This window comes from Microcebus murinus, chromosome 7 (genome assembly GCF_040939455.1).
Source record: "Microcebus murinus isolate Inina chromosome 7, M.murinus_Inina_mat1.0, whole genome shotgun sequence".
In the NCBI taxonomy this organism is placed as follows: Eukaryota; Metazoa; Chordata; class Mammalia; order Primates; family Cheirogaleidae; genus Microcebus; species Microcebus murinus.
This window is the reverse complement of record NC_134110.1, coordinates 4,426,284-4,453,716: the sequence shown is the minus strand read 5'-3', so window position 1 is coordinate 4,453,716 and position 27,433 is coordinate 4,426,284. Positions and strand designations below refer to the sequence as shown.

The following is a 27,433-nucleotide window of genomic DNA, read 5'->3' as shown; positions in this document are numbered from 1 at the left end:
AATGATTTGCTAGTGGGATCGCGTCTGCTCCTTTTAAAAGGCTGTAAAAAGAAGGGGCTGTTTTCTGTTGTAGTTTTAACTATTAAGTCTCACTGTAGTTGACATTGTTTAGCAGGAACTGCTAACAGTGAAACTGAGAAAAAGAAACACAAACATGAACAAATGACCTTTTATTTCGTACGGAGATATAAAGGCAATTGTGTGCAGCAGCAATCTGATGGGCAGTCCAAATTCTCGGGAGGAAGTAAATTCACGCTAAATGTCAGGATGGCTGCTTGAAGAGAAGGTCAGAGGAGGAGAGATGAGACAGAGACTACTACAGCTAATAAATAAAATCTGCAAGCCACGTGGTTTGAGCACCACAACTTGAGAGTTAGGGGTTCTCCACGCTTAGTAATTCTAGAGTCGTCATCAACATTCTTGAAGTGCATTTTGTGCTATTTTGCAGTGGAAGTTGCTCATTAAGGAAACTTTAATCCTTACAAATAATTGAATCATTTTATTAAAGGAGTTATAAGCTTTGCTTATTGTCTGTCTTGGATGTGGCCTTTGGGACGGATATCCTCTTTTAAGGGTTGTCAACAGGGCTGACACACTTGGTTGGTCCCATTTTTGAGGTGATGCTAGTTGTAACAGCATATTCTTTTTTTTATTATTATTATTAAGACAGAGTCTCACTCTGTTGCCTAGGCTAGAGTGCCATGGTGTCAGCCTAGCTCACAGCAACTTCAAACTCCTGCCTCGGCTCAGTGATCCTCCTGCCTCGGCCTCCCGAGTAGCTGAGACTATAGGCATGCGCCACCATGCCCGGCTAAATTTTTTTTTTTTTTTTTTGAGACAGAGTCTCACTTTGTTGTCCAGGCTAGAGTGAGTGCCGTGGCGTCAGCCTAGCTCACAGCAACCTCAAACTCCTGGGCTTGAGTGATCCTTCTGCCTCAGCCTCCTGAGTAGCTGGGACTACAGGCATGCGCCACCATGCCCGGCTAATTTTTTTTATATATATATCACTTGGCCAATTAATTTCTTTCTATTTATAGTAGAGACGGGGTCTCGCTCTTGCTCAGGCTGGTTTTGAACTCCTGACCTTGAGCAATCCGCCCGCCTCGGCCTCCCAAGAGCTAGGATTACAGGCGTGAGCCACAGCGCCCGGCCCCGGCTAAATTTTTATATATATTTTAGTTGTCCAGCTAATTTCTTTCTGTGTTTTTAGTAGAGACGGGGTCTCACTCTTGCTCAGGCCAGTCTCGAACCCCTGACCTTGAGCGATCCTTCTTCCTTGACCTCCCAGAGTGCGAGGATTACTGGTGTGAGCCACCGTGCCTGGCCAGCATATTCTTTTAAGCTGGGAAAAATGTTTACTAAAAAAACGTGTCTTCCAAAACACAACTAATGACAAGGTCAGGGGCCTGGCGAGCCCTTCCCCTGCACTGCGCGCCACACCGCGGAGCTGAGTGAGCAGTCCCACAGCGACACTTCTCCGACACTTACACTTGTAACAGGGACACGCCATATACTTTGTTATGAACACAGTTTATTGGCTTTAAATATACATCAGTAAATTTTTAAATGTTTATTAAGTTTTATGATGAAAGAACACTGAACCAAAACACCAAAGGAAACAGAGGCTCAGCAGCATGATTTCAATATATTTTCCTGGATAAACAGATTTTTTTTTAAAAGCATACATGACTTTTTATCCATGAACAAGATCTTCCTAAATTCAATGTTTAGAAATGAATTATTTTTGACTAAGCCCAGAAAAATGGGGTTCATAAAATAAAGGCACAATGTGGGTAGCAAAAGAGGAGAAAGAAACGGGGGAAAGTTTATTTTAATCTCAAGTGGAACATGGGTTGGCTGGTTTGGTTTGGTTTTGTTTTAGACTATTTAAGGCAGGACTCTCCCTCTGCAACCCTGTAGATAAACCCTAGTGTTTTAGCTATAAAAGTTTTAAGAGTTCAGATATACAGATAGACCGATTTTTAAAAAAACCTCTTTTCCTAAGAGTATTCTAAAGGCTTTTGAAGCATTATATAAATCTTTAAAATTCCTATTACCCAACATTTTAAGAAATAAATCTATGCTTGAATAAGGCACGAAAGATACAAAACAGTTTAAAAAATTACAGTCGATGCTAGGGCTAGCCCGCTCCTCTGCTCTGGGGACCAGCGGCCCATCTCCGGGAACTGAGTCAATCTGCGCGCACCGGTATCAATGGGCAGGTGCCGCAAGAGCTGAATTTTATCACTGAGCTTCCCTCATCCACTGGTGAGGGAGTGACACAATGGAACTGCCTAAATTTGACAGTGAAATTTAAAAACAGTATTTCCTTTTTTTTCTAGAAATGCTTCCTTTGAACATGGAACAGTGACTTCCGTTAGCTCCTGCCCATAAAGGAAAACAGAATGGAAGAGAACCAATGATCCCCTGCATACTTCAATTTTACTGATGGGACAGAAATTTAAAGGAACTTTGCTTCTAAATGACAGCCTAATAACCGTTGATGACTTGACATTTTAGTTGTGTATCTTCTATGTATGCATGTTACTGGTGCTAGTAGTTCCACTTCTGAATCACAAGAATTCAAGTCCTCCTACCCCACTGCTAAGTAAAACAGACAGTAAAGCTTACGATACAGCAATGCCACCTCTGAGACTGTAACAGCAGAGAGATTTTAGTGGAGTTCCACACTTCCCTAAGTGATAGAAGAAAATGAAGGATCCAGAAAGGTCAGACTAAGCCTGAAACGAAATTTCACTATGAAAAAGGGACAACAAGCGTCCAGCCAGAGCGAGAGCAGTTAAACGTGCGGCGTGAGGAGTGCATGAGACCGAGGCATCGCCGCGGGCGGGGGCTTTGCCCGGGGGGGCAGAGGAGGGCCCGGACAGGCCGCCGTGGGTGCTGCTTTCCTTCCTCCTCCGGGGCTGGCAGCAGAGGACCAATCACTTCCCGTAGAACTTCTTGTTGAGGAGGAAGATCAGGAGGTTGACATTTACTTTAGCTCTGTCAAACAGCTTCATGACTGCGACGCCTTCATACTGTAGCTGCAGCAGGTCCTGTTCAAAAACAACATCGGGACAGTCACGGCTGCGGAACACGCAGAGAGGCCGCGGTGTGGGGAGGGCTCCGGGGAGGGAGGCCCGGCCTTCGCGCCAGCCGAGAGGTGGGGCGAGAGCACAGTGGCCGGGGCGACGGGGCACGACGGCCGATGGAATCTGGTTGATTGATTCAGAGTCAGGAAGTCATGTTGTTCACATCAAAATACACAAAACATGCAATCCTAGCTCTCTGGGAGGCTGAGGCGGGTGGATCGTTTGAGCTCAGGAGTTCGAAACCAACCTGAGCAAGTGTGAGACCCCGTCTCTACTATAAATAGAAAGAAATTAATTGGCCAACTAATATATATATATAGAAAAAAATAGCCGGGCATGGTGGCGCATGTCTGTAGTCCCAGCTACTCGGGAGGCTGAGGCAGGAGGATCGCTTGAGCCCAGGAGTTTGAGGTTGCTGTGAGCTAGGCTGACGCCACGGCACTCACTCTAGCCTGGGCAATGCAGTGAGACTGTCTCAAAAAAAAACCAACAAAAAAAACCAAAACAGGGACAATAAAACGAGGCATGCTCAGGTGTCACACACACCTAAGCTTTCTATTTCAGAAGTTACAAAGACATTTTCCCATCACATCTACGTTATGGGTCACCGATTTTAATAAATCGGGAAAAGGTGAAGGCATTTCAACCTGAGGTGACATACACTAGCCATTAAACATGACACAGGGCTAGTAATGTTGTCTCAGTAATATCCACTAGATCCCTAATCTCTGTTTCACTTGAGAAAGTTTTTCTAGCCTGCAGGCAAGGGCAAAAGAGGACTTCACGTTTATTAGGTGGCTGCCACGGGCCTGGCGACACAGGCTGGTATCTGGATGGCATCTTGTTCAGCCCACACAGAAACCCTGCGCGGTGTGGTCTTCGAGTTTAGGGACGAGCTACCGCGGCTCAGAGCCGGCAGATGACTTGCCCCGCGGAGCAGAGTCGGCGCCCTGAGCCCAGGCCCGACTGTGGGGCGCCTGCCCTACCCTCGACCCTCCACTGTCCGGGACAAGTCCAACGACTCCGTGGCCTCACCCCTGAACCTGAGAAGAGCAGTGAAGGAGAAAGCAAGAGTAAGGGGCTCCAGGGGGCCCCGAAAGTCCAATCAATTAATCTTCTGGAAAAGTCCTGGCAGCTCCATCGAGAGCTGGGACATGTCACCTGTGCCCAACCTAACAGCACACACCCGGCGGCCGCTCCACGTGTCATGAATTTGTACACGCACGAACACGCTGCCTCGGGCAGACCGGCCTAACGGAACGGGGCGAAGCTGAGGAAATGAGAGCGTCGTTTCTGCGCGTGAAGCGCGTTGGCTACGTGCGCCACAAACCATTTCGCGTCGTGCAGCTCCCGTGTTTCACAGGCCTGCCGGTGGCTGCGAGGGACACGGCAGCACCGAGAAGCACGACTGCGCCTGAGGAGCCGTGCGTGCCAGGGGGTGGCAGGGAAGAGAGCTAACTAACGCCTGCTGCACACAGAGGACGCCTCCAAGGCCACAGAAGCAGGGACCGTCTATCCCGGCGTGGCTGGGGGAGGCTTTCGGAGGTGACACACACGCGAGCGCTCGACAAGTGACGGGGCGACACGTGGCGGGGAGCGGGAGGGCGGGCGGCATGAGGAGCCGGGACGCAGGGGCGCAGGAAGGCACCCACGTGGCGTGACGCAGTGCGAGGAGGCGAGAGCAGGCGCCCGGTGCCACCAGGCCGAAGGCGTCTGGATGCTACCTGGGAATCCGCTTGATGCCCCGATGTTTTTTAATGTGCAAAAAATCTCAAAATAAAAATTAGGGATCTTGGGAAAGCCTCTAACCAATGCTCACACACTACTGAACATAAAATAATTTCTAATACAAAGGAACATGACAAATTGAAAAAAAAATTAGGGATCTTTATGCTACAAAAGGAATCACAGGAGAGTTCTTTTCGAATTTAAGACACAATTTAGTTTACAAAAAAAATTTACATACACCTTTGTCAGAAGTGCATCTTTAAGTACCTATAATGCACCTACAGGAAACTGAAATGAGAAGAAACATTTCAAGCTACTAAGTAGGCTCACAATCGTGTACTGTCAACACCTGTCCTTAGGAATTCTGTTCAAGTCCAAGGAATCGCTCATTTCAGGTGCAAAGCTAGGCGGAAGCTTCAGACAAATGCTTTCTGGAAACGTACTCGTCTGCCAGAGCTCTCTAGAGCCACAGAGCAGATCCGATGCAGGAATCCTCAGCCCTGACCGCCACCCCCCCCAAGCCGCACTCGTGCCGACCATGGACAGCCTTCCCCGAGTGGGTCACCTTTCTACCTGTTCCTCCCACCAGGACAAGAGCCCTACCCAGAAAGCTGCAGGTCCCACCTGGTGCAACCCACCTGGTAATGTAACATAAAGGTCTCCATTTGAACTCCCATGAATTTGGCTTTCACTTCAAAGTCTCCAACTTCTTCTGTTGGACTGATTTCGAAGATAACATTTTTAAACCTGTTGAAACAAAACATCACAAGAGTGTGGTTTCTATGTGCGCATATAAAAATTCTGAGAAGTGGGGAAAGGAGATGAACCAAGTAAGTCTAAGGGTGAAAAGGGGCAGAAACCGTAGGTCTGAGGCACTTCTGCAGGGAGACGGCACGGGGCACCATTTCTAAGTGCCGTCTGCTCAGGCGTGCAGAGAGGACCGGCAGCCACGCCCTGTGGCACGTGCGCTCTACCGAAAGAGGAACACTGAGGAATGCTACAAGTGGCCTGTGATGGGATGACATCAGGGGATTTTCTTGGCCTTCCACGTGGCTGGCCACTAATGAGACCTAATGGTAAAAGGAAGAAACTGGGCTGGAAGGAGAGGGGGCGTGTGTCTGAATGCATGCATCTTTGAGGATTGGGAGAAGTAAACAAAAGGCAGTCAGTACCAAAACAACCAAGGGTGGAGGTTTTCTAGATAGAGTAGATACTACGTATATAAATGCACCGAGTATAACCAGAGATAAATTTCTATTATTAAAAATATTTAAGGTGTCATTCAATCTCAACACATTACATGCCAGGAAATTTTATGGCCCCAGGAGGAGGAACGATTATGCTGTCCCCCACGTGATGAGAGTGCTTCACCCAGAACGCAGCTGTGGAGCCCCTTACCTACTATGAACAGGGCCGAGGACCACCATGAAAGACGCAAAAGAGCCCACCAAGAAGCTAAAAGAGAGCTCACAAAGGCCACATACGGAAACGCAGTCACTTTACTCAAATGGAACACCTCACGGGTTATTCCTTAAAGATGCTTATTTTAAGTGATAAATTATTTCAACAGAACTGGTTGGCCATTTGACTTCTAAGCCCACAGAAACAAATTAAAAAGAAGTCAGAGAGGCAATTAGAGGAAAGCACTTGAACAGCAGTGGAAAATAAGGACCAAAAAAGGGAAGAGATAATAAATATTATGAGACTGAGTTTTAAAAAATCCATAAAGTGTTCCAAAAAAGCCCACAGAAAACAAGACAAAACAAAGAGGCTGAGCATGGTGGCTCACCGCCTGTAATCCTGGCACTCTGGGAGGCCGAGGTGGGAGGATCACTTGAGGTCAGGAGGTCAAAACCAGCCTGAGCAAGAGTGAGACTCCATTCTCTACTAAAAATAGAAAAATTAACCAAGCGTGGTGGTATGCACCAATAGTCCCAGCTACTCGGGAGGCTGAGGCAGGAGGATCACTTGAGCCCAGGAGTGAGGTTGCTGTGAGCTATGATGATGCTACTGTACTTCATCCTGGACGACAGAGCAAGACTCTGTCTCAAAAATAAAATAAAATAAAGACTAAGGCCCCCAATTGCAAACTGACCAGAGAAAATACAAATAAGCCATGTTTAAAAAAACAAAAGCCCCCCAAAACCCTCAACAAGAAATCTAAGAAATACACGTTATCAAAAGGACAAAAAAAACTACTGAATTCAAAAACATCAAAAATTATATTATTATTCAATAGTAGCAAGGAAGTGGTGAGACGATTACTTTCATACACACTTCAGATTACTGGTAAAAGTTCTGGCAATACATGTAAGTTTAAAAGTTTTTTCAAGCACTATGGAAAACAGTATGGCAGGCTCCTCAGAAAGTTAAAAACAGAATATATGCTCCAGAACTCCACTTTGGAGTACATATCCCAAAGAACTGGAAGCAGGAAGCCGACGAGCTATCTGCACACCCGCGTTCAGGGCAGCGTCATCACCGCAGCCAAGAAGGGGATGGACCCGAGTGTCCACCAGGATGGATAAGGCATGCACGGTGCGACACAGCCAGCCGCACACAGGAAACAAGTCCTGTCACATGCCACAGCGCGGGTGAACCTTGAGGACATCATGCTAGCCAATCAGAAGACGCCTAGTATCTGAGCCCACTTATGAGAGGTAGCTAAAGTAGTAGAACTGGTAGAAACAGAGAGCGGGGCTGCGGGTGCCTGAGGCCGGGAGGGGAGGGCAGCTGTTTAATGGGTGCAGAGTCTCCGTTTTGCTGAACTCCTGGAGATCTGCCGCACAGCAACTTGGATCCACTGAACCGCACCCTCGAACATGGTTACGGTGGTAAATTCGATGTGTTTTTATAATAAAAAAAACTGTTTTTCTTTTCACATCAGATAGGTAATGTGCCGACGTTGTAACAAGGTTTGAGGGAGACACATCTCACACGTGAGCGTGAAAACCCAATCATCACACGCACGAACTACAAAAGGATAAAAAAGTTTTTTTTATACTCTGACCAGAAATTCCATTTTTAGGCATCTATTGTTTTTAAAAAATCGAAAGAAAGATCAAACATTTGCATATAAAGGTGTTATCACATGCATAATAAACGCAAAAAGTCAAGTCAATTTAAGTGTCATACAATAGGTGAATGATTAAAATATAGGTTATATATTAGGGTTAAAATGATGACATAATGAAGAATGCCTACAATAATGTTGTGAGGAAAAAGTTGGATATATGACTACAAACATTGCCCCAGTTTATGATGAAGAATGGCAAGCGGGTAGCTCGTGTGCAAGTGGCTGGCAGACCATCCTCATGTGAACAGGGCATAGAAGGAAATGTACTGAGATGTCGTCAGTGGCATCTCTGGCCTGCAGGGTTATAGGTGCTTTTACCTCATGCTTCACTGTATTTTCACACTTCAATAATGATTATATATTATTTTTAGAATCAGAAAAATGTAAACCTTTTTTTTTTTTTTTTAGTCTTTTTTTATCAGACACAAGAAGGGGAAAGCTCAGTGGCCTGAGGCCACGGGGCAGACTGAGCAGGTGCTCAACTAATGCTGGTGCCGCTGGGCCCAGGACCTGGGGGAGGACGTCTGGTCAGACCCACATGCGAGCTAAGAAAGGAAAAGAGGCGAAGTCCCTGGGTCCCAGCCACAAGTGGAATAAACTAAACTCCTCTTATTGTTACTCTTACTTATTCTTGGTTCAGATACAGAAGAAATCCAAGGAATGGCTTCATGCTTTAAAGAGGAAAAATTAAGATCAGATCACAATATATGGATATGAACATGCCCTGAGACAAATGCTCCACAAACAAGGAAAAGATATACTTTCTCTTTTATGACAGACATTAATTCTGAGTATAAGGCCTAATTCTGCACATAAAAATATATAAATACATAAAAAATATTAAAAGTAACCATCCATTTCCAGCTGAATTCAAAAAAAAAGAAAAAAGAAAAAAAAAATAATAATAAAAGTAACCATCCAGAAAAAAGCAAGAAAATAAAAATGTGATAAATGCAGAAATAAAAAAATCAACTAATAAAGTAAAAGAATACTCACTGATTCACTTGCAGGTCCTCAATTTCTAGTAGAACTCCTTTTTCGTGTAGCCTTGCTGCTGTATATTTCAGAGAAATCTTTTTGCTTTTCTTTCCTTTCATTTCCCTAGGCTTTTTGGAGACCCTGTAAAAATTACATCATGTCACCTTCCAAATCTTCATAATATTCCTTAAGTGATTCTGAGGCACACCCAGGTTTGGGATCACTAGATGTTCTCCTTCCCATGATTCTAGGGCCAAGAAGAGACTTAGGAAGAAGGGATGCTTAGCTAGTGTTATTTACGTCATATACTAACAAAGGGACTAGTCAATTATACAAACAATTAAATGCAAAATGAAGGACTAATGTGATAAATAGCTGCAGTGTGTCAGGTAAAAATTCCCAAAGTCACCTCAGTTGCTTCTACTTATGTTTCCCCACCCTAATTCATTCCCCTGATATGGATTCTTAAAAAAAAAAAAAAATACTCACTTGCCCTTGCTGGCTAAGTTATCCAGGCAGGTTTTGATGTAGCTTTTGTAGTAATCCACCTGCTCCCCATAAAAGGTGGCCTTAGAGTTCAGAGCAGCGTACGTTTGTTGTAATTTCACCAGTTCAGCCTTTCTCCTCTGTCGGTATCGCCTCTGATTCCGAATGTCCTGAAACACAGTTATTCAAATTAGGAAAATAAGAACAGATAGCATGCACTTCCTGAATCAACCTAACATTAGAACCCAGCGGTGCTTAACTCTGCCTTGACTATGACCACGCATTCTTAACAGGTAGTAGTAATCTGTGTTCACAAATTAATACAGAAATTCAGATATATTTTTGCCCCATTTGCATCTTTTGGTGGGGAAAAATGTGTCACTTTTAGACTTTCACGCTTTTAGAACTTACTTACAAGGCTGGTTCAGACCTCTTAAATATGTTGTCGGGACAGCGGGAAAAAGAGAATCGTAATACAGTGATCCCCGGGTCCCCAAGCCTGCATGGTGCTGCCTCAACCGCAGAGACTCCTCAACTCTCAGCACCAAAGCCATTCCCTCTGAATGATTCACACAAATCAGGGACTACCGTGAATTTATATTTCACAGTAATCATGAAAAAGATCTGGAAGAATTCTGTAAGGCCAAAGCCGAATTTAGCCATAGGAGACTCTAGTTAGGGTCCTCTCCATGTTAATTCAGGCCATAGAATAAGTCACCTCCGGACAGGCAAGGCCCTGGGGACAGAGAGCCAGAAGTGGCTTCTTAGCAGGCAGGGCACCGACCGCCTGTGAACTGACACTCTGCTTGCTGTTGTCCCAACAGCTGCTGTCTCCACTGTCTCCTTAGGAGCCTCTCAAACAGCTTTAAACGAGGCCAGGCCGTCGCTGTCCCCCAAATGCAGTACCCTGGCAATGTCGTTGATCAGTTCCTGGTATTTGTTCTTTGGGTCCACAGTTCCAAGCTCCGTTAGCTTCTTCAAACCCGTGTGGATCTTTTGTTTCTTCTCCTGAAGAGTGAGGTTGCTGTCTTCCTTTACAGACTTTGACTTTTTCATCTTGTCGGGAGTCTTGGCGTCACGCATGGCACGTCTCTGCATGGCCCTCTGATGTTCTGCTTCCTGCAGAGGAGGAAAAGAAGTTCTTGGCAAGTTCGCCACACTAAACCTTAGCTTGAATTTACACAGCATATCTGCACCTGCATTGGTATCGTTCTTAAACTCCATCCTGGAAGCAGAGGGGAACAAATCTTGCCCCCTGCTCACTGACAGCTGAGAAAGTGCACGAAGCAGAGGCAGATCTCTTTCCCTCTAGAAGCGATTATATCCACGAAATCGCACAACTTCTTTGGGTTTCTCTCCTGGACTCTAGGTACGACTGGGTGACTGGACTCCATTATCAAATCTCTCACATCTTGGGACACGAAACCCATTTAATTTTATTCCAAACACAGCTCCGTGATTGCTGTAACTGTACTGAGGCCACATCGGCACTCAGTGAACCTCGCTAAGTCTTTTCACCACTTGTCCAGGCTGCATCACGATCAGCCTTCCCTCTGCTTCCGAACATGCTGCAAACGCCACGGTCCCAACCAGGAAAAACCTCCCCTTGATCCTCACGTCCTTCCTAGTCACCGTCCACGTCTGCCCAATATATCCCTGTCCAACAAATGATCTGCACTTGCTGGTCCATTCTTTCAGCACTTTCTTCTCTAACTCCTTACAAACTGGCTTCTGTATCTACTGCTCTTGTCACCGATTACCATTCCCCCACCACAAATCCAGTGCCTTTTGTTAGCTGTCACCTTGCTCTTCTTTGATGCATTTTCTTCTCACCCTAAGCATGGATTGGGTACATCCAGTGACTCACGGCCATTTCTCTGTCTACTCTCTCGGTTTGTCAATGACAGCCTTCCCAGCTGACAGATCCCAAATCTTTGTGGCTAGGGCTCCAGTGCCACATTTTGAGCTGTTTGCACTAGGATGTTTACACTTGGAATGGCTTGCAGTTCAGACTTGTAATTCCTCCCAAATTGGAACAACTTTCTTTCCTAATCCTCCCCTTTCCTCTAGTGTCAACACTACTCTGCATCACATAAGGCAAAGAGCACAAGCTTTGGGGTCAGACAGAACTGGATCCAGGTCTGGATCTGCCACTACCTGCTGATGGTCTTAGGTAAGTTATTTAACCCGTAAGGGTCTTAGTTTCCTCATCTGTAAATGAGGATGAAAAGATTCACCTCATAGAGACACTACAAGGATTAAATGAAAGAACACAGGTCAAAGCCCCAAATAAACACTAGGATCTCAATAAAGACTCGCTCCTCCTTCCCAGCTTCAAAATTCCTTCGAGGTTAATTAAACCCATTTCAGTTCCGGGTTATGCCTCTTTCCTTGCTCCTCACACACATCCAATCAATAACCAGTCATAGCATCTAAAAGCTGAGAGCTGTCAAATGTCTTCTGTACAGTCTTAAGAGTTTAACAGGTGCCACAGGGTCCCAGAGGGCTGGGTTCCAGACGCCCCATTCCTGGAGCTACCAAAGTAGCCCTGATTTCACCTGCTCTGCATACTGGGCTTCTAAGTAAGCTGTCATTCGATTAAACAGATTCCCATGCTTAAAATTTGAAAACGAAAGACCTGACCTACTTTCTCGTTTGACCAATGAGAAACAGGGGTCTCAGACACGCAGTGACTCATCTAACACTTCTCACCACCATTCCCCACCGCCCAAGCCCCTGGGCCTCATCACACACCTAGATGATTCCACTACCACTGCTCTGATAAGCTCTGCCGAATTAATGAACATTAAATGGTCTCCAAGCCTACAAAGGTGCTACTCCTCATCTCTGCAGTACCGAATTCCTGAGTTTGAAATAATGGGGTGCCAGTGCTTCCGTTCTCACTACTCACCTCCACTTTCATCTCGTCAGGTCATGCTTGTCTTTCCTTTGTCCCTTTGTCCACATGGGCTCTCCTGCCTAGCATGTCCTCTCCTACGTGCACACCCAGACCCTACCTATCCTTTGTAAGTTTGACTCAAGTTCCACATTCTTTTTAACACAGAGATGGTCTCTGTCACCCAGGCCAGGGTACAGAGTCCCGGTCATGGTTCACACCAACCTCCAACTCCTGGATTCAAGTGATTCTCCCACCTCAGCCTCCCAGTAGCTGGGACTACAGGCGCACACCACCATGCCTGGCTAATGTTTAAACGTTTTGTGGAGACAAGGTCTTGCCATGTTGCCCCGGCTGGTCTCAAACTCCTGGCCTCAGGAAGCCTCCCACCTCATCCTTCCCAAATGCTGGGATTACAGATGTGAGCCACAGTGCCTGGACTTTTTTTTTTTTTTTTAAATAGACAAGGGTCTCACACTATGTTGCTCAGGCTGGAGTGCAAGTGCTATTCACCAGCGTGATCATAGCACACTACGGCCTCAAACTTCTGGTCTCAAGTGAACCTCCTGCCTCAGCCTCCAGAGTACCTGGGACTATAGGCGTTGAGCCACCACATCTTGCAAGTTCTACTTCTTTTATGAAGGCTTCCCGATGCATTACTCTTCATTGGCCTCTTTCCTCAAATTTCTATCATTTGTATAGTTAATACCATAGTTAATTTTTAATGGTCTTATCATTAATTCAGGTATATATGTCATATTTCCCCAATAAGGTTATGAGTTCATTTAGTTTAAGAACCACATTCTGTATTTTTCTTCTATCTACCAAAGCACTTAACAGAATTCCACCTATATAATATTCAATAAGTTACAGTCAGCCCTCCGCATTCATGGATTCAACTGACTTTGGATCAAAAATATCTGAAAAAAGGCTAGGCTTGGTGGCTCACACCTGTAATCCTAGCACTCTGGGAGCCAAGGTGGGAAGATCAATTGAGGTCAGGAGTTTGAGACCAGCCTGAGCAAGAGCCAGACCCAGTCTCCACAAAAATAGAAAAATCAGCTGGGCGTGGTGGCATGTGCCTCAAAACCAAGTCCCAGCTACCTGGGAGGCTGAGGCAGGAAGATTGCTTTAGCCCAGGAGTTTGAGGCTGCAGTGAGCTAGGCTGACGCCACTGCACTCTAGCCGGTGCAATACAGTGAGATTATCTCAAAACAAACAAACAATTTTGGAGAGAAAAAAAAAATGAAAAGTAATAAAAAAAATAGTACAAATTAAAAACTAATACAGCATAACAACTATTTGCATAGCATTTACACTATATTAGGCATAAGTAATCTAGAGATGATTTAAAATATACAGGAGGCGGGTATAGACAGGTTATAGGTAAATAAGGGACTTGAACATCCTCAGGTTTAGGCAGGAGGTGGACTGGGGGCTATTGGGGCCCTGCAGACACTGAGGAATTACTACACTGGATGGACTCACCAATTCTGCCCCAGGTGAAATTAATACTCACACACTCTCTCTGCATGTAAGCACCAATAGTGAGCTTCATGCCCTAAGAACATCTCCTTCTGGATTTAGGAGCCAATACCTGTCTCGGACAAGCGCTAACTACCACCACGCTCCATTTATGTCCATGCTCACCCCCAGGGTGCCACATCTTATCTGCATCTCCCCTCCTTTAACCCTGGCATGCGCCCATCACAGAGAGCTTACCTACCATATGAAGGAATGTGTTAAACCCTAAATTTTACCTGTTCGTTGGTGGCTGGTGTTTCTAGGATTTCAGTCAAGGTCTCTCCTGGCTGGAACCGGATGACATCCACAATTAAACGTTTTGTGCTGAAATGAAAAAAGTATTTAAACATTACCACGTGGTCTGGGCGTGGGTGGCTTGTGCCTGTCATTCTAGCACTCTGGGAGGCTAGAGGAGGGAGGGTTGGTTAAGGTCAGGAGTTCGAGACCAACTTCTGCAAAAGTGAGACCCCCATCTCTACTAAAAATAGAAAGAAATTAGCCAGGCAACTAAAACTAGAAAAAATTAGCTGGACATGGTGGCGCATGCCTGTAGTCCCAGCTACTCAGGAGGCTGAGGCAGGAGGACTGCTTGAGCCCAGGAGTTTGAGGTTGCTGTGAGCTAGGCTGACGCCACAGCACTCTAACCAGGGCAACAGAGTGAGACTTTAGCTCAAAAAAGGAAAAAAAAAAAGAAGTAAACATTCCCAGGTATTTTAGTTCCTCTCAGGTGGACCTAAGCAGCAGCAGGACAAACGGCACCTCACAGAGGTCCCAATGAGCAGGGGCTAACACACGGTGCTCAAGGCCCAAGGCTTGTGTTAACAGTACATATAATACAAGCAACTATACAACAGAGCAGGTGCCATGGTTAGGATTTCTAAGATTTAAATTTCATTTTAGCATATCAGCAAAATAAGGCAGATAGGTCCTGTGCCAAGTACAGTATGAGACGTGACCATAGTTACGATGGCTATGACAGGCCAGGATGACCGACTCAGGCACGACCGAGCGGGCTCACTCACCAAAGCCAGCCGATCTTTGGATCACACTCGCTTCACTCTCCTGCTTTGCATACTCACTTCAGCAAGATGGTCCGAGCATCCATTTCCGCATTCTCATCTCCAGGCACATCAAACTTGTTGGTCAGCGTGAGAGATACTTCTGTCTTAGCCAGCGCCTCCTTATTTGGGTCATTTAAATTGCCAGAACTTTCCCCTAAAGTTTTGGGAGGGTAGAAAAAGCACAATAAAAATGAGATATTGGGGGAAAATAATACAACTAAAAGATACAAATCAGGCCAGGTGCCCGTGGCTCACGCCTGTAATCCTAGCACTCTGGGAGGCTGAGGCAGGCGGATTGCTCAGGGTCAGGAGTTCGAAACCAGCCTGAGCAAGAGCAAGACCCTGTCTCTACTATAAATAGAAAGAAATTAATTGGCCAACTAATATATATAGAAAAAAATTAGCTGGGCATGGTGGCGCATGCCTGTAATCCCAGCTACTTGGGAGGTTGAGGCAGCAGGATTGCTTGAGCCCAGGAGATTGAGGTTGCTGTGAGCTAGGCTGACGCCACGGCACTCACTCTAGCCCGGGCAACAAAGTGAAACTCTGTCTCAAAAAAAAAAGATACAAATCTAAGATGACACTTAAATAAGCCAACACTTGTAGTATGACAAGAACACTCTTTACTGAGGAATGAAAGAAGGTGTTAAAGCCAAGTGAAGGATTGGCAATAAAATAATTTCAAAAATAAGTGACCAATCACTTCAACACTGTCATATCAATTCTCTCTCAAAACACCCTTTTGTTTTGCAGGACTTATAATTTCTATATGTGCATCTGTATTTTAAGTGACTCTTCCACGGACTTCAGTTCTGTGGTCCCTGTCCTCATAGACAGGGACCACATCTGTTTTGTCTCTCAATCTATATCCAGAGTTCGGTACGGTACAGAAACAGAGGTGCCCATTATAGCCCTCCTCTGTCACGGTCCCTCTCACCTTCCAGGCAGTCAAGACAGAACTTACCTATCAGGGACTCGATGGTGGGCACCTCGCCAAGGTCGTCCAGCAGCTCGTGGATCGGATCGTTGTGCTCTGGAGCAATGGCGTCCTGGTGATCCAACAGGAGCTGCACCGACACCCAGTGATCAATTCCACGTCCACACCCGACCCTCTGCCCCACCCCCTGCCCACACTGCCTAGCAGTGACCTGCACAGAAGAGGTCAGACAACAAAGCTCCTGTAGTCAAAGAACTGACAAGCCCATCCCCAGCAAAATAACCACCCCCAATCAATATAATACATAGAGCACCACACTGGGCTTTGTTGCAGGACATATATATGACGATGGATGGAGAGGAAAGACTGGCACTCTCTTAACCTCACAGCTGTAAGGATTCAAATGCGCCCTGTTTAAGGAAGAACAACGAAACCCACAGAGTTCAATACCTGAAGTCACCAATGTACCCTACAACCTGTCCAAATAACTCACATTCAGACTTTGACTTAATGTTTCCAGTGTGCAACATCTTTTAATTCATACGAAAGTATACCAAATCAATGTCATCATCATCTTAGCAGCACTCAGCAAAGCCTTCCAGATGCCATCATCCCAGGGCATGTCCTCAGAAATGACAGTGGCTGAAACCTGCTTTATGTTTTACACATGTCCTCATTTCCCGTTCTACACATCCCCAAAGGTGAAAGAAATGATTTGAGAATCTGAAGAGGGTGCACCCAAGGGAAAAACCCACTCCAAGGCTACACAGAGGAAGAAGCTGGTATCGTAGATCAAGTTAGAAAAATGACACAGAGGGCTGGGGTAAAAAAGGAGGAGCAGTAAACACATTATTCTAACGAGCCACTACTAGAGCAGTGTGGATTTTGGAGCCCATCTCTGGGGATTCCGATTCGGTAGGCCTGAGGCAGGGTCCAAGAAAGTTCATTTTTAGCTATCAGCCCATGTGATTCTGACGCAGGTAGCCCAGGGATAACTTGTAGAAACTTAGCAGTAGACATTGTTAAGAATAATAAGCAAAGGAAGAAAGACAACAAGGAGAGGTGGTGTCAGTAAGATCACAGGGAGGTGAGATAACTTGGTTTCCAGAGATTAGCAGCAGCCAGGGAAGGTAATTAAGGACAGAGCAACAGAATTAAGTAATTACAGAAAAATACTTACAGTGTGGGTGTTGATGATTTCACCAATGGAGATGTAGATAACCGGTTTGGTGAGGGTTACCAAGTCAGAGTACTCATCCACATTAAATTTATCCTGAAGCTCTGGGACATCACAAGCAGTTTGGAAAAACCGCCTGAAAATAAACACAGGAGGCAGCCCCCCAACAAGTGACATCTGCATGAGAAACTGGCAAGAGGACACTCCATAAGCCTGTCATGCAATGGCTTCAAGCAGAAGCCAGTCGAGACAGCTAATTCTAGACAAAGTACTGCAGGTTTACCTGACAGCCTTGGATGCGGACTCTGATAACTTCTCTCTACCTAGTTTTACAGTGTTAGTTCTACCCACAAGAACCACTGAACTGTAATTTAAAACATTTCTCAGACACCGGTGCCATCATGAGAACCAACTCTCACTCTGTAACCGTGCAATGAGGCACTGAATTCAAAACCAGAAGTTAATCTGCAAATATTAAAAGCACTCTCCAGTTCCTGTCTGATTATAAAGTAACATGTGCCTAATGCATAACCATTGTTTTTATGTTAAGTATTGTCTGTTTCATATGAAAATCCTCTTCAAAATGAATGTACCACCTTCTGGTGCCCTGAGCACATCAAACCCGTACCCTACAACACGGCAGTGCAGGGAAAGTGAGGGGTGGTATTTAATCTTGCCTTTCCCCTCGGAAGTAAAAATATACCCAGGGAATTCTTCAAGTACCCTGTCCTTTTCCCCTTACCTGAACTTCTGGTAGGACTGGGACAGATACTCGTTAATGATGCTCAGGTGAGCATTGTCTCCCAGAAACATCTTGTTGGAGGCAGCGTGCTGCAGCATCTTTGCGATGGAGCCCAGGTTCCGGCGCTGGTCCGTGGTCAGCTGGCCTCCTGCCGACAGGTCGATGATGTCGAACGCATCCGGAGCAACAATGGCTGGATTCATGTATCGATAGTAAAGCAAGTTGCCAATGATCTGGAACAGGCGGCACAGAGAGATGAGTATGAAAAACCACACCATCGAGCAAGCTACAAATGACTCTGCTAGCAAAGAAAACCAGAAAATGCAGTCCTGTTAGGGAAAAATAAAAATACACACACATGCACACATGCAAACACACTTTCTCTCAAATAAAACAACCTAAATAAAACAACCAAGTTATCCCTTTGTTGGATGTGGTTAAAAAAAAAAAAAAAGAAAGAAAAAGAGAACAGAACTGAAAACCACTACTAATAATTAACGAAAGCAGATTTAGAAGGTAAAAATGTCAAGCTCAAAGTCTGTCACCAAGCATTTTCGGGCATCTTTTGTTCACACGTCACAGTAGCAAATGAGGCTGCCGTAAGCCACGTGCACTTTTTACTTGCACATAGGTGGGCTTTCGTTATAAGAAGCTACTGAACATGGTTAACACAAGTCCTTGAACACAACCTAATGAGCACAGTGCAATCTGTCCAACCCCCATCACCCTCATGCTGCAGACTTCAAAGGCCAAGTTCATGCCTTTGAAATTAAAGTCACTCAATACACATCTCTTCCACAGAAGAATTCGGAGACAGTCACAGCATTTCCCCTAGAGTACATCCAGAAAAAATAAAATTAATTCACCTGAACAGAAAGTCTAGAATCGAGGCCTCACTGTAGGAAAGCACAGAACTAGGAGAGAGAAGAAACAAGCATTCAGATTACAAAAGAGGAGGAGCAGCACAGCTGAGCCAGAGAGTTCCCAGCCACCGCCTTAGCAGAAGCGACCGCACTTGCGACTATTCGCCTCGCCACCAGCAGAGGGAGCAGTTCTCCAGTGAAAAGACAGGACTCAAAGAAATGTATCTCGAGACAGGAAAAATCCATCTTTCTCCACTTGTTTGCTGTCTATGCACCATTCAAACTGCAGAGGAACGGCTCCACACTGAGAGAGCTATCATTTACATTCACAGTTGCTTTCAAAGGCTCAAGATCAAGGGCGAGTTGCTGCCAGAGTCTAAGGCTCCATGGCCTGACCGAGGTTTATATGAACAGCTTTTTCCTGCGGGGCTGTGGAAGGGCAGGAATCTGCCGGCTCTCGGACCCTCACCTTCAGCAGCTCATCCTCACCGGCGTCGGGGAACTTCTCATGCAACGAGTCCTTCAGCACCTTGGCGATGAAGCGCATCCCGTAACTGCGGGTGGACAGAGCTCGGTGAGAAGGGCCAAGGGGCAGGAGGGTGCGAAGGCCAGGGGCCCCCCGGGGTCAGGACAACTGCGGCACTCACGGGATTTTGTCCACAGAGCTGATGATGGCGCAGAGGAACTTGTCCGTCACGGCCCGCATGTTCCTGATGGAGTTGTCCAGCCGCGTCTTCACTTCCTCGTGAGCCAGAGCTTGCTCGGGGGTCACGTCATAGGGCAGTTTGCTGGAAAGCAGAAAAAATCCCCAACTCCGTCAGAACAGCAGCCAGGTCCAGCCTGAGGCAGGGACCGCATCCTTCAGCAACAGAAAGACCCAGATTAGTAACTCACGCTCCTGCTCACAGAGTTGCTAAGTGGGAGGGCTAGAATCTGAGCTCAGGTTTTCAACTGTGAATCGGGTGCCCTGGACTGTGTGCCAGCACTATGACAGGGGCTTGGGAATTGAGGGCAAGACACGAGACCCCCTCTTGAGTCTCTTACGTATGATGGGAGAGACAAACGGATCATTACAAACAAACTGTGCTAAAAATAACAAGTTTAGCAAATGCACTGCAGGACCCCAGGGAAGGGGCTTCATTCGGACTGGAGAAACCAAGGACGGCTTCCGAAAGGCAGCGACACCTGAACTCAGGAAAAAAGCAGGGTTAGAGTCTTCTAGGAAGGAAGGTCAAATCCAAAGAGGAAGAAGAGGAGAAATGAGGGTGGAAAAGTAAACAGGGACCAGGTCATGGAGGGCCCTGTATATAATTTACTAACAAGTCTGGACTTTCCTAGAAGCTGGGCTAGGGGTGCATTAAAAGATAGGAGATCTAAGCCAGACACGGTGGCACATTGTGGTCCCAACCACTTGGGAGGCTGAGATGGGAGGATCACTTGAGCCCATGAGTTTGAGGCCAGCCTGGGCAACAATAGCAAGACTCCCATGTCTAAAAAATAAAATAAAATTTTAAAAATTTAAAAAAAAAATTGGAGATCTTCATTTTGAGAAGATTGCTGTGGCCCATCATGAGGAATGAACTAAAGATGGACAGTCACAGACAAAAGAAATAGGCGGCCAGTGCCACAGTCTGATCAAGAGATGATGAGAGCATGAACGAGGATGCCGCAGTGGGGACCAAGAGAAGCCCTTAATCTGACAGAGACTAAGGAGACACCGTCACTGGGACTTGGTGACCCCTCGGACGCTGGCGAGGGAGGAGACGGTTACGCACAGGAGTTGAAGCTAGAGCTGCCGACAGGATCGCTCGAGGAGAGGGCACGGTCGGAAGGAACCGGCCGGGATGGCAGATGCGCTAGGACACGGGGCCAAGGCTTAATCGGGAAGGAAATAAGGAAAGAGATGGAAAGACAAAACAGAGTGTGGGGGTGGGGGAATCAAGGTTCCGGTACTTTCTTGGATTATCCAGGTGGGCCCTAAGTCCAATCGCAGGGGCCTCATCATAAGAAAGAGCCGGCTTGAGATTGGGTGCGCACACAGGAGGCAGTGAGGCGACCACGGAGGCGGAGACCGGAAGCGCACGGCCCAGGGTCACGAGAAGCCGGCAGCCACCAGAAGCCGGAAGAGGCAAGAACAGACTTTCTACTGGAGGCCCTGGAGGCTTTGCCCGCACCCTGACTTCAGAGAGAACGATTTCAGTGAAAATAAATTTCTGTCGTTTTAAGCCACCACCTGTGTGGTGACTTGTCGTGGCCGACACAGGAAACCAGGACAAGCAGACAGGGGCACAACTCCATTTGCCGCAGCGTGGCTGAATTACGATAGGAAAACCGTGAATACAAGAATTCTGCAAAAATTAATAGAAGCATTCGGCGAGAAACAACTGGACACATGGGATGATGAAGAGTACTGCATATTTTACCTGTGACATTTAAAAAGCAGTAACAAGGGAATCAAAGTGCTAAAAGCAATGGTCACAGTCGGAGAATAGAACATTAAATTCCTAAGATCTTAGAAGCGAACACCCCCGTCCCCAAGAGGCGAGGAGATCCCGTTCGCTGTGTGTGGAGGCCGCAGGGTGACGGGCTCCCGCCGCACTGGCACCCTCGCAATCGTGGGGATTTTTTAAAAGGGTAAAATCAATTCCCCTTTTATGAAAAGCAAAATAAGATTCCAGTTTCTAATAGTCACCCAGAAGAAAAAAAATCCCGACGTGTCGAGTGGAATTTTGATCTAAAAATGACCGGCTGGTGGACCAGAGGAATTCACTTAGTAGCTTGAGCCAGTGTCCATGGGCCTATGACCTAGGGATGCCCCGGGTTGCGGGCAGAACTTCCCAGACAAGTACTGCAGTTGGCGGGCCACATTCCAGGATTTGGGCCTCAGGTGTGCAGGCCAAAAAAAAAATTTTTTTTTAATCACACCCAGCACAATGATCTGACTGACTCCTGGTGACAGACTTATGTGGTACTAAGAACCAAATCAAATGCCAAATGATTCCCAGTAGGGGATAAGCTCTTTCCAGGAATCAGCAGAACGCTCCATTCTCTGCCCAGGGTACACCCGCCCCTGGTACACATGAAAGGCAGGACGCTGCAGAGCAGTGCCAGTCTGGCCAGCCTCCAGACCAGCCATTGATAAGATAGGGACACTGAGCTGGAACGAAATCAAAACATGCTTCCTTCATTGAGAAAGTCTCACTATGAAGAAAAGTCATTTAAAATAAACACTGTGCTTCCTGACACAGATGATTTTCCATTATTCGTCTGCAAACCACACTTTGAATAGCAATAGCATGGAAAGCTACTCCTTCTAAGCCCCAGAGAGCTTCATGCATGATCTAACACTACTCCGCAACAACAAGAAAAAAACCTCAACTGGTCACATCTCCATTCCTCACCCAGGCTGAATAAGGCCAGAACATTTTGGCTCTGTGAATTCAACTTTCCCAGCATCACTCATATCTGATTGACGCATTTTTGCTTTAGATAAGTTAATGTTGGTAAACTACTGCCTGGCAGAGTAATCTCCTGTAATATGTTAATTTAGTTAGCCCAGCTCACAATGGTCCAAGGCAGCTCACCATTCACCCCACACCATTTTCTCTTTCCTTTAATGAAACACAGTGATCTCTCCCAATCTACACAAACCTTCCCATTCAACTGCATGTCTAGTTACGCCAGGGTGCTTTTAGGTCCTAGATCCTCCACCTTAGAGGGTTCAGACATAAACACTCTGTATCTAGCTCTTAGCAAGGCAGGCCCCATCTATCCCTTAGGCTTCAGCTAAATGGAATTTCACCTTCTCAGACAGGCTTTCCCCTAATCACCCTGTCCATGTTAGCTCCAGTACCCTACATAAAACTTCACACAACTTCCCTCAATTTTTAATTATACTTTTACGTATCTGTTTGTTGTCTCTCCCACCCAATAAGTTTACTGGGATACTGGCGAGCATACTTGCCTTTCCAAAGAAAGGGCAGGGAGCATGTCTGTTTCATTCACTATTGTATGTTTCACTTTAATAATTGCATTATTGTATGTGTCTCTAACAGTGCCTGGCACACAGTAAGTGCTCAATAAATATTTGCTAAATAAGTGAATTCATTACCAGGTCAACAAGTTACAGAACAGTTTTCTAAAGGAAAAACTATTTGGATAATTCTTTGTTTTTAAATCAAAGGTTAATAACTACATTAATTAAAAAAAAGAGAAAATAATGACACGAAAGAGAAATGGTTATGATCACCATACCTTGCCTCTCCCGTCTGAGACTCCATCTGATTAACCCAAGATTTGTAAATATCCACCGGGTCGGTTTTAATGTTGAGAGACTTGTCGTCCATAATCTCCTTCACAACCGGGGCCAGGATCTGTCGCAGTGCATTCTGGCCCCGGGCGCCACGGTTGAAACTTACAACCATCTTAATAACGGTAGGATTTCCTGTCACGATCTCTTGAATCTGATCTACCTTTGACCTATAAATCCGCAAATACAAATTCAATTTATCACAGAACCTATCAGCTTAAAAGATCTTTCCGACTTAAAGATCCTCTCTCCTGGAAGCAGTCTTTCTCTAGAAACATCTCCCAGCACTCATAGGACTTTCCTACAGCTACACACTCAATCATGGGAGTGATTAGTAGGTCCTCTATTAGACAAAAATATAGAATCTTAATGTTTGGATCAGTTTTGGAAAGTATATCCCAATACAGAATGTTCCTAAAATTTAATTTAGCAAATTATCTTAATTCTACCCCCTCCCCGGAAGTACCAACACTTTATATTAATTTTAAAAGTGCAAGCTTCCTGAGGGTAAGTATTGTTCACAAATTAATTGAGATCAAGAAAAGGTATAGGCAGGCGTGACTCTCAAACTGGGTGCCTCTGAGACAGTGGGAAGGAGCCCCAGGCCCCGCAGAAATCCGTTCATACTTGATTTCCTCCTGGAGCGCTGTCTTAAAGAGCCGCAGGAGCAGGTACTCCTCTCGCTGGTTGGATGCATAGTTGTAGAGTGTGAAGATTACAGAGTCCATGAACTTGGTGGACTTGTTCTGAGGCATCTGAAAAATCAGCTTGGCCAGATAGGTGGGATTGGTCTGAAACAAATCCAAGGGAAAAACCATTTCCAGATAATAAAGACTGGCAAAAAAAAAAAAAAAAAATCCTCATATTTTTTAAACTTGAAGGATAAGAAGATTTAAGTAAGGAAAAGTAAGACAAACTTTCACTCATCCCTCAGTGGAAATCAGAAATATTTCCAGAGGGATTTATGGGTAAGGTTTTCTTGTGCAAAAGTGAATTAACTAAATTTTTATAATACTGATTCCAGGAGCCACTTACCTGCAATAAATAAAACAGATGCTGATAAGCTTCCAATTTCTCTCTTTTCTCTTTGCTCAAAGCCTTGAGACCGCCCTTCTGTTTGTTTATCATCATCATATCAGATAACTGCTCCTTATTTTTTTTAGTAAGCTTTTTACTGTGGGAAACCACATCCTATAAACGAAAACCAATACGAAGATCAAAAAGCTTTCCAAGATGAAACTCTGGGCACTGAGGAAGGGCCTTACAGCATTTGCATGAAGGTCTACCGTACTGGCAAATCCCCACTGAGTACTTTAGAACCACTACACTTCATCCTGTTTTTAGTACACCCATCGAATCCATTCTCACTTCTTCCTATAAAAAACTTGAGCCATAAAAATGTCCATTGACTCAGGAAACCAACTTCTAGGAATCTCTTGTATGCAGACATTAAGACATTAACTACAATGTTGTTTATAACAAAAACTTGGGAAAAAAGAGGTAAATCATAGTATATCTTCAAATGATCTATTATGCTGCCATAATAAATATACTTTATTATATACAATTTCTGGCTCTAAAAAATAAATAAATAAATAAATAAATATACTTTAAATATTATAAATAAATAGTATTTATGACTATATGGGAACAGTCTTAACTTCTAATATTAAGTAAAAATGTAGGGCACAAAATTATGGTAGGGTGGTAGAATTAGGGGAGGATTTTTATCTTCTCTATCTAAAATTTTAGTAAATTATTTCCTATGTGATTTTTACAAAATGTATGACATTAGCTGAAAAGAAAGTCAGCCTCCACCCCCCCCAGTCGGAAAGGGGAAGTCAGGGGGGATACAACAGGACAAAGTGCCCCGAAGTCCCCAGTGGCCCCGAGCCACACCTGCAAGGTGATTTTATTTTTCACTAGCAGTCCGATTTTGATATCCATGAGATTGAGGTCATTCTCCAGCTGTTGGTTGGAACGAATGAGGGTGATGACCTCTTCCCGCATTTTCATAAGATCAATCTCCTCCTGAAAATCCTGGTCACTCTGGTCCAGCAGGTGGACAAATTTTCGGACCACGATCATAGGAGGATCCTCGGCATTGACTGGCAGAAAGAAACCGTCCATCAGACACAAAACGGAGTTACCAGAAAAAGTTCTACGTCTTGGGAAACATCAGAAAAGTAGTTCGATTCACACGTTAAGATGTTTATTTCTGAGGCGTGCTAACACAACCGTCAAGTGCAGCCTTCTCAGTCATGCCACTACTATGTTATGACAAAGGCTAAGACAGGAAGCAACAAGACACCCCTCTAGCCACGTGTCCGCAAAGGGGTTCGAATCGCGAGCGGCGCCCACTCCCGAAGCCTTGCCTTCAGCACAACAAGAGATCCGGGGAGAACACCCAGAACCCGCTGGCTCTCACCACGGCCTCACTCTCCACGCGTACTCACTGAGAGTCTTGTAGTCATCACGAGCTTTGTTTGCCCGAATAAAAGCCTGGATTTTGATAATGTCATTTATCTAAGGAACAAAAAAGAAGAAGGAATTCCTTTGTTCGTCCGTCCACCAAAAAATATGGCAAAATCAAATCTACTGGCCTTTATTGTCCAAGGGTACGTACGTGGTCTCGGAAATACTGCAGGCGATCTCTATAGCGCTTTCGAGCTTGATGCATCCTTGCCAGAGACTGGATCTGTGGAGGAGAGATCCCGGAGGTCACACGAGGCCTCCACCCCGACACACGTCGCACTCACACCCCACACGGAGCAGCCCTGCTCAGCTACCATACCTTCACAACTTCATCTTTGTGCGAGCGCAGGTAAGCCAAACGGTCTTGATATGCCTTCTTCTGCTTGTATCCTCGCCACTGGGACTGAAACCATCAAATACCACAGATGACATGTTAGTCCCCAAGGACCAGAAGAAGCTAAAAAAAAAAACCTCATCTTGATACATTACTCAAGTGCAATTTTATGATGAGGCTTTAGAAAGAACCACTGGCCGCAGCGATGGAAGACGAGGGCCTGGGCTGTACCTCCTCCACCAGGAGGACACAGTGGCCGAATGCCACTTCCCTGACATTAGCATGGCACTTCACACCATTTTAAGGGCGGCCGCACAGATTCACTTTTTGGCTTCTTACAACAAATCAGGGGAGGAAGATAACATAAGACGGGGATATTAGCATCTCTATTTTACAGACGAGGAGACAAATTAGAGAGATGCACCGCTACCTAGCAGCAGTGGAGCCCTAACTCCTGACTCAGAATTCTTTCTGTGACAGTGTGTTATTCTGTCAGCAAAGCAAAACCACAGTTGCTTCACTCAAGGCTCAATCTTATATAAGACAGGAAGAAGAGGTGTCCAGGAACTGCCGCCATCACCACTAAGCACACCAGGATTACTTTACCCTGGTAGTAAAGAGGAGGTACCAGCCAATGGGACTAAGAGGCCAGAAGCCAAATACACACTCAGCCCTTCAGTAAGAGCAGGCGGTTTGTCACCGCTGTCTAGGAGCCCGCCTGTGGTCTGTCTGACAGGCTCCGAGGTACCTGGATGCAGGTGATGGCGGGGATCTGTTTCTTCAGGAAGTTCATCCTGGATCGGAATTCCTGTCGAACCAAGTACCCACGGCAGCAGGCCTGCAGCTTGGTGATCAGGCCTTCGTTGGCCAGCCACAGCTGCTCTCGGTTATACGCGGCAGTCACCCCAGAGATGGAACTCTGAAACAGCATCGGGTCATGTTTGAAGACGTTCACAGGTGAGAATGGACTAAAATTTTAACAAAGTATCACCCACAGCATACCAACTAACCCCTACTGCTTCCTTAGTCAATACTAGACCTTTGGCTAAGCAATGGGAATAAAGAGCTCAGGTCTGTTTTTCAGGGCCAGGCTCTTTGCACATCAAAAAAACCCCAAAAAACTCACAAACAAAAACTCGATCATCTTTTATCTCCTGTCGTCTCATTTAGCCACCCACCCACCCACCCCCGACTATGCTGGGCACCGTGCTGTCTGGTCTGGGGTCACCACTGACAAGACTACGGACTGACAGGTACCCCACAGGGCTATGTGCCAGGTGCTGGGACCCTAGAATGCCACAGCGTAGGACACCTCAGGGGGACCGGCCAGAGAGGAGGACCAAAAGCCTCATGGCTAGGCAGACTGCAACTGGTCTTGAAAGAGCAGCCCAGAGGGCTGGGACTGTTACCACAAGTCCTGGAGAGCCAGCGCGCTTACAAGCAGAGGAATAGAACATCCAGATTTATTTTTAAAAACAGCACTCTTAGGAGACTAGCTGACAGATTAGAGATAAGAGAGACTTGCACCAAGTGGGTGAATTAGGATTCTGCTGTCATGATGCAAGTGAGAGATGGACCTGGCCTTGACCGGCAGGTAAGCACATCTGGCCACCCACCCAACGGCCACCTTCTCCCTTCTCCTTGATAGCAGAGCTTTGATTTTTCCTGGGCAATGATGTGTGCACTTTAAAGATTACGTGAGCTAGGAACAGTTCACATGCTGCGAGCACAAGCAGTTCGGCAAGACCTTTGGGA

At 45.7% G+C, this 27,433-nt stretch overlaps 1 protein-coding gene and 1 non-coding gene across 3 annotated transcripts in view; both read right to left on the bottom strand.

Annotated features, from left to right (window-relative positions):
• Positions 1-1,511: 1,511 nt before the first annotated feature.
• The window catches only part of IQGAP1 (IQ motif containing GTPase activating protein 1), a 101,155-nt gene continuing 75,233 nt past the window's right edge, over positions 1,512-27,433 (bottom strand). For both annotated transcript variants that reach the window (XM_012763271.3, XM_020289108.2), the window contains exons 19-38: positions 26,427-26,597; positions 25,664-25,747; positions 25,496-25,567; positions 25,326-25,395; positions 24,769-24,977; positions 23,905-24,060; positions 23,497-23,660; positions 22,815-23,039; positions 19,208-19,348; positions 19,030-19,114; positions 17,698-17,930; positions 16,959-17,091; positions 15,806-15,908; positions 14,860-14,995; positions 14,017-14,104; positions 10,267-10,479; positions 9,364-9,530; positions 8,893-9,015; positions 5,459-5,567; positions 1,512-3,056 (exon numbers count right to left, since the gene is read on the bottom strand). In XM_012763271.3, coding sequence (XP_012618725.3) covers positions 2,943-3,056; positions 5,459-5,567; positions 8,893-9,015; positions 9,364-9,530; positions 10,267-10,479; positions 14,017-14,104; positions 14,860-14,995; positions 15,806-15,908; positions 16,959-17,091; positions 17,698-17,930; positions 19,030-19,114; positions 19,208-19,348; positions 22,815-23,039; positions 23,497-23,660; positions 23,905-24,060; positions 24,769-24,977; positions 25,326-25,395; positions 25,496-25,567; positions 25,664-25,747; positions 26,427-26,597 — 2,796 coding nt within the window. In that variant the 3' untranslated portion in view covers positions 1,512-2,942. The remainder of the gene's footprint in view (positions 3,057-5,458; positions 5,568-8,892; positions 9,016-9,363; positions 9,531-10,266; positions 10,480-14,016; positions 14,105-14,859; positions 14,996-15,805; positions 15,909-16,958; positions 17,092-17,697; positions 17,931-19,029; positions 19,115-19,207; positions 19,349-22,814; positions 23,040-23,496; positions 23,661-23,904; positions 24,061-24,768; positions 24,978-25,325; positions 25,396-25,495; positions 25,568-25,663; positions 25,748-26,426; positions 26,598-27,433) is intronic.
• Positions 7,702-7,805, bottom strand: LOC142872241 (small nucleolar RNA U13). The gene has a single exon (XR_012920455.1). It is a non-coding gene; the product is annotated as a small nucleolar RNA U13 (small nucleolar RNA).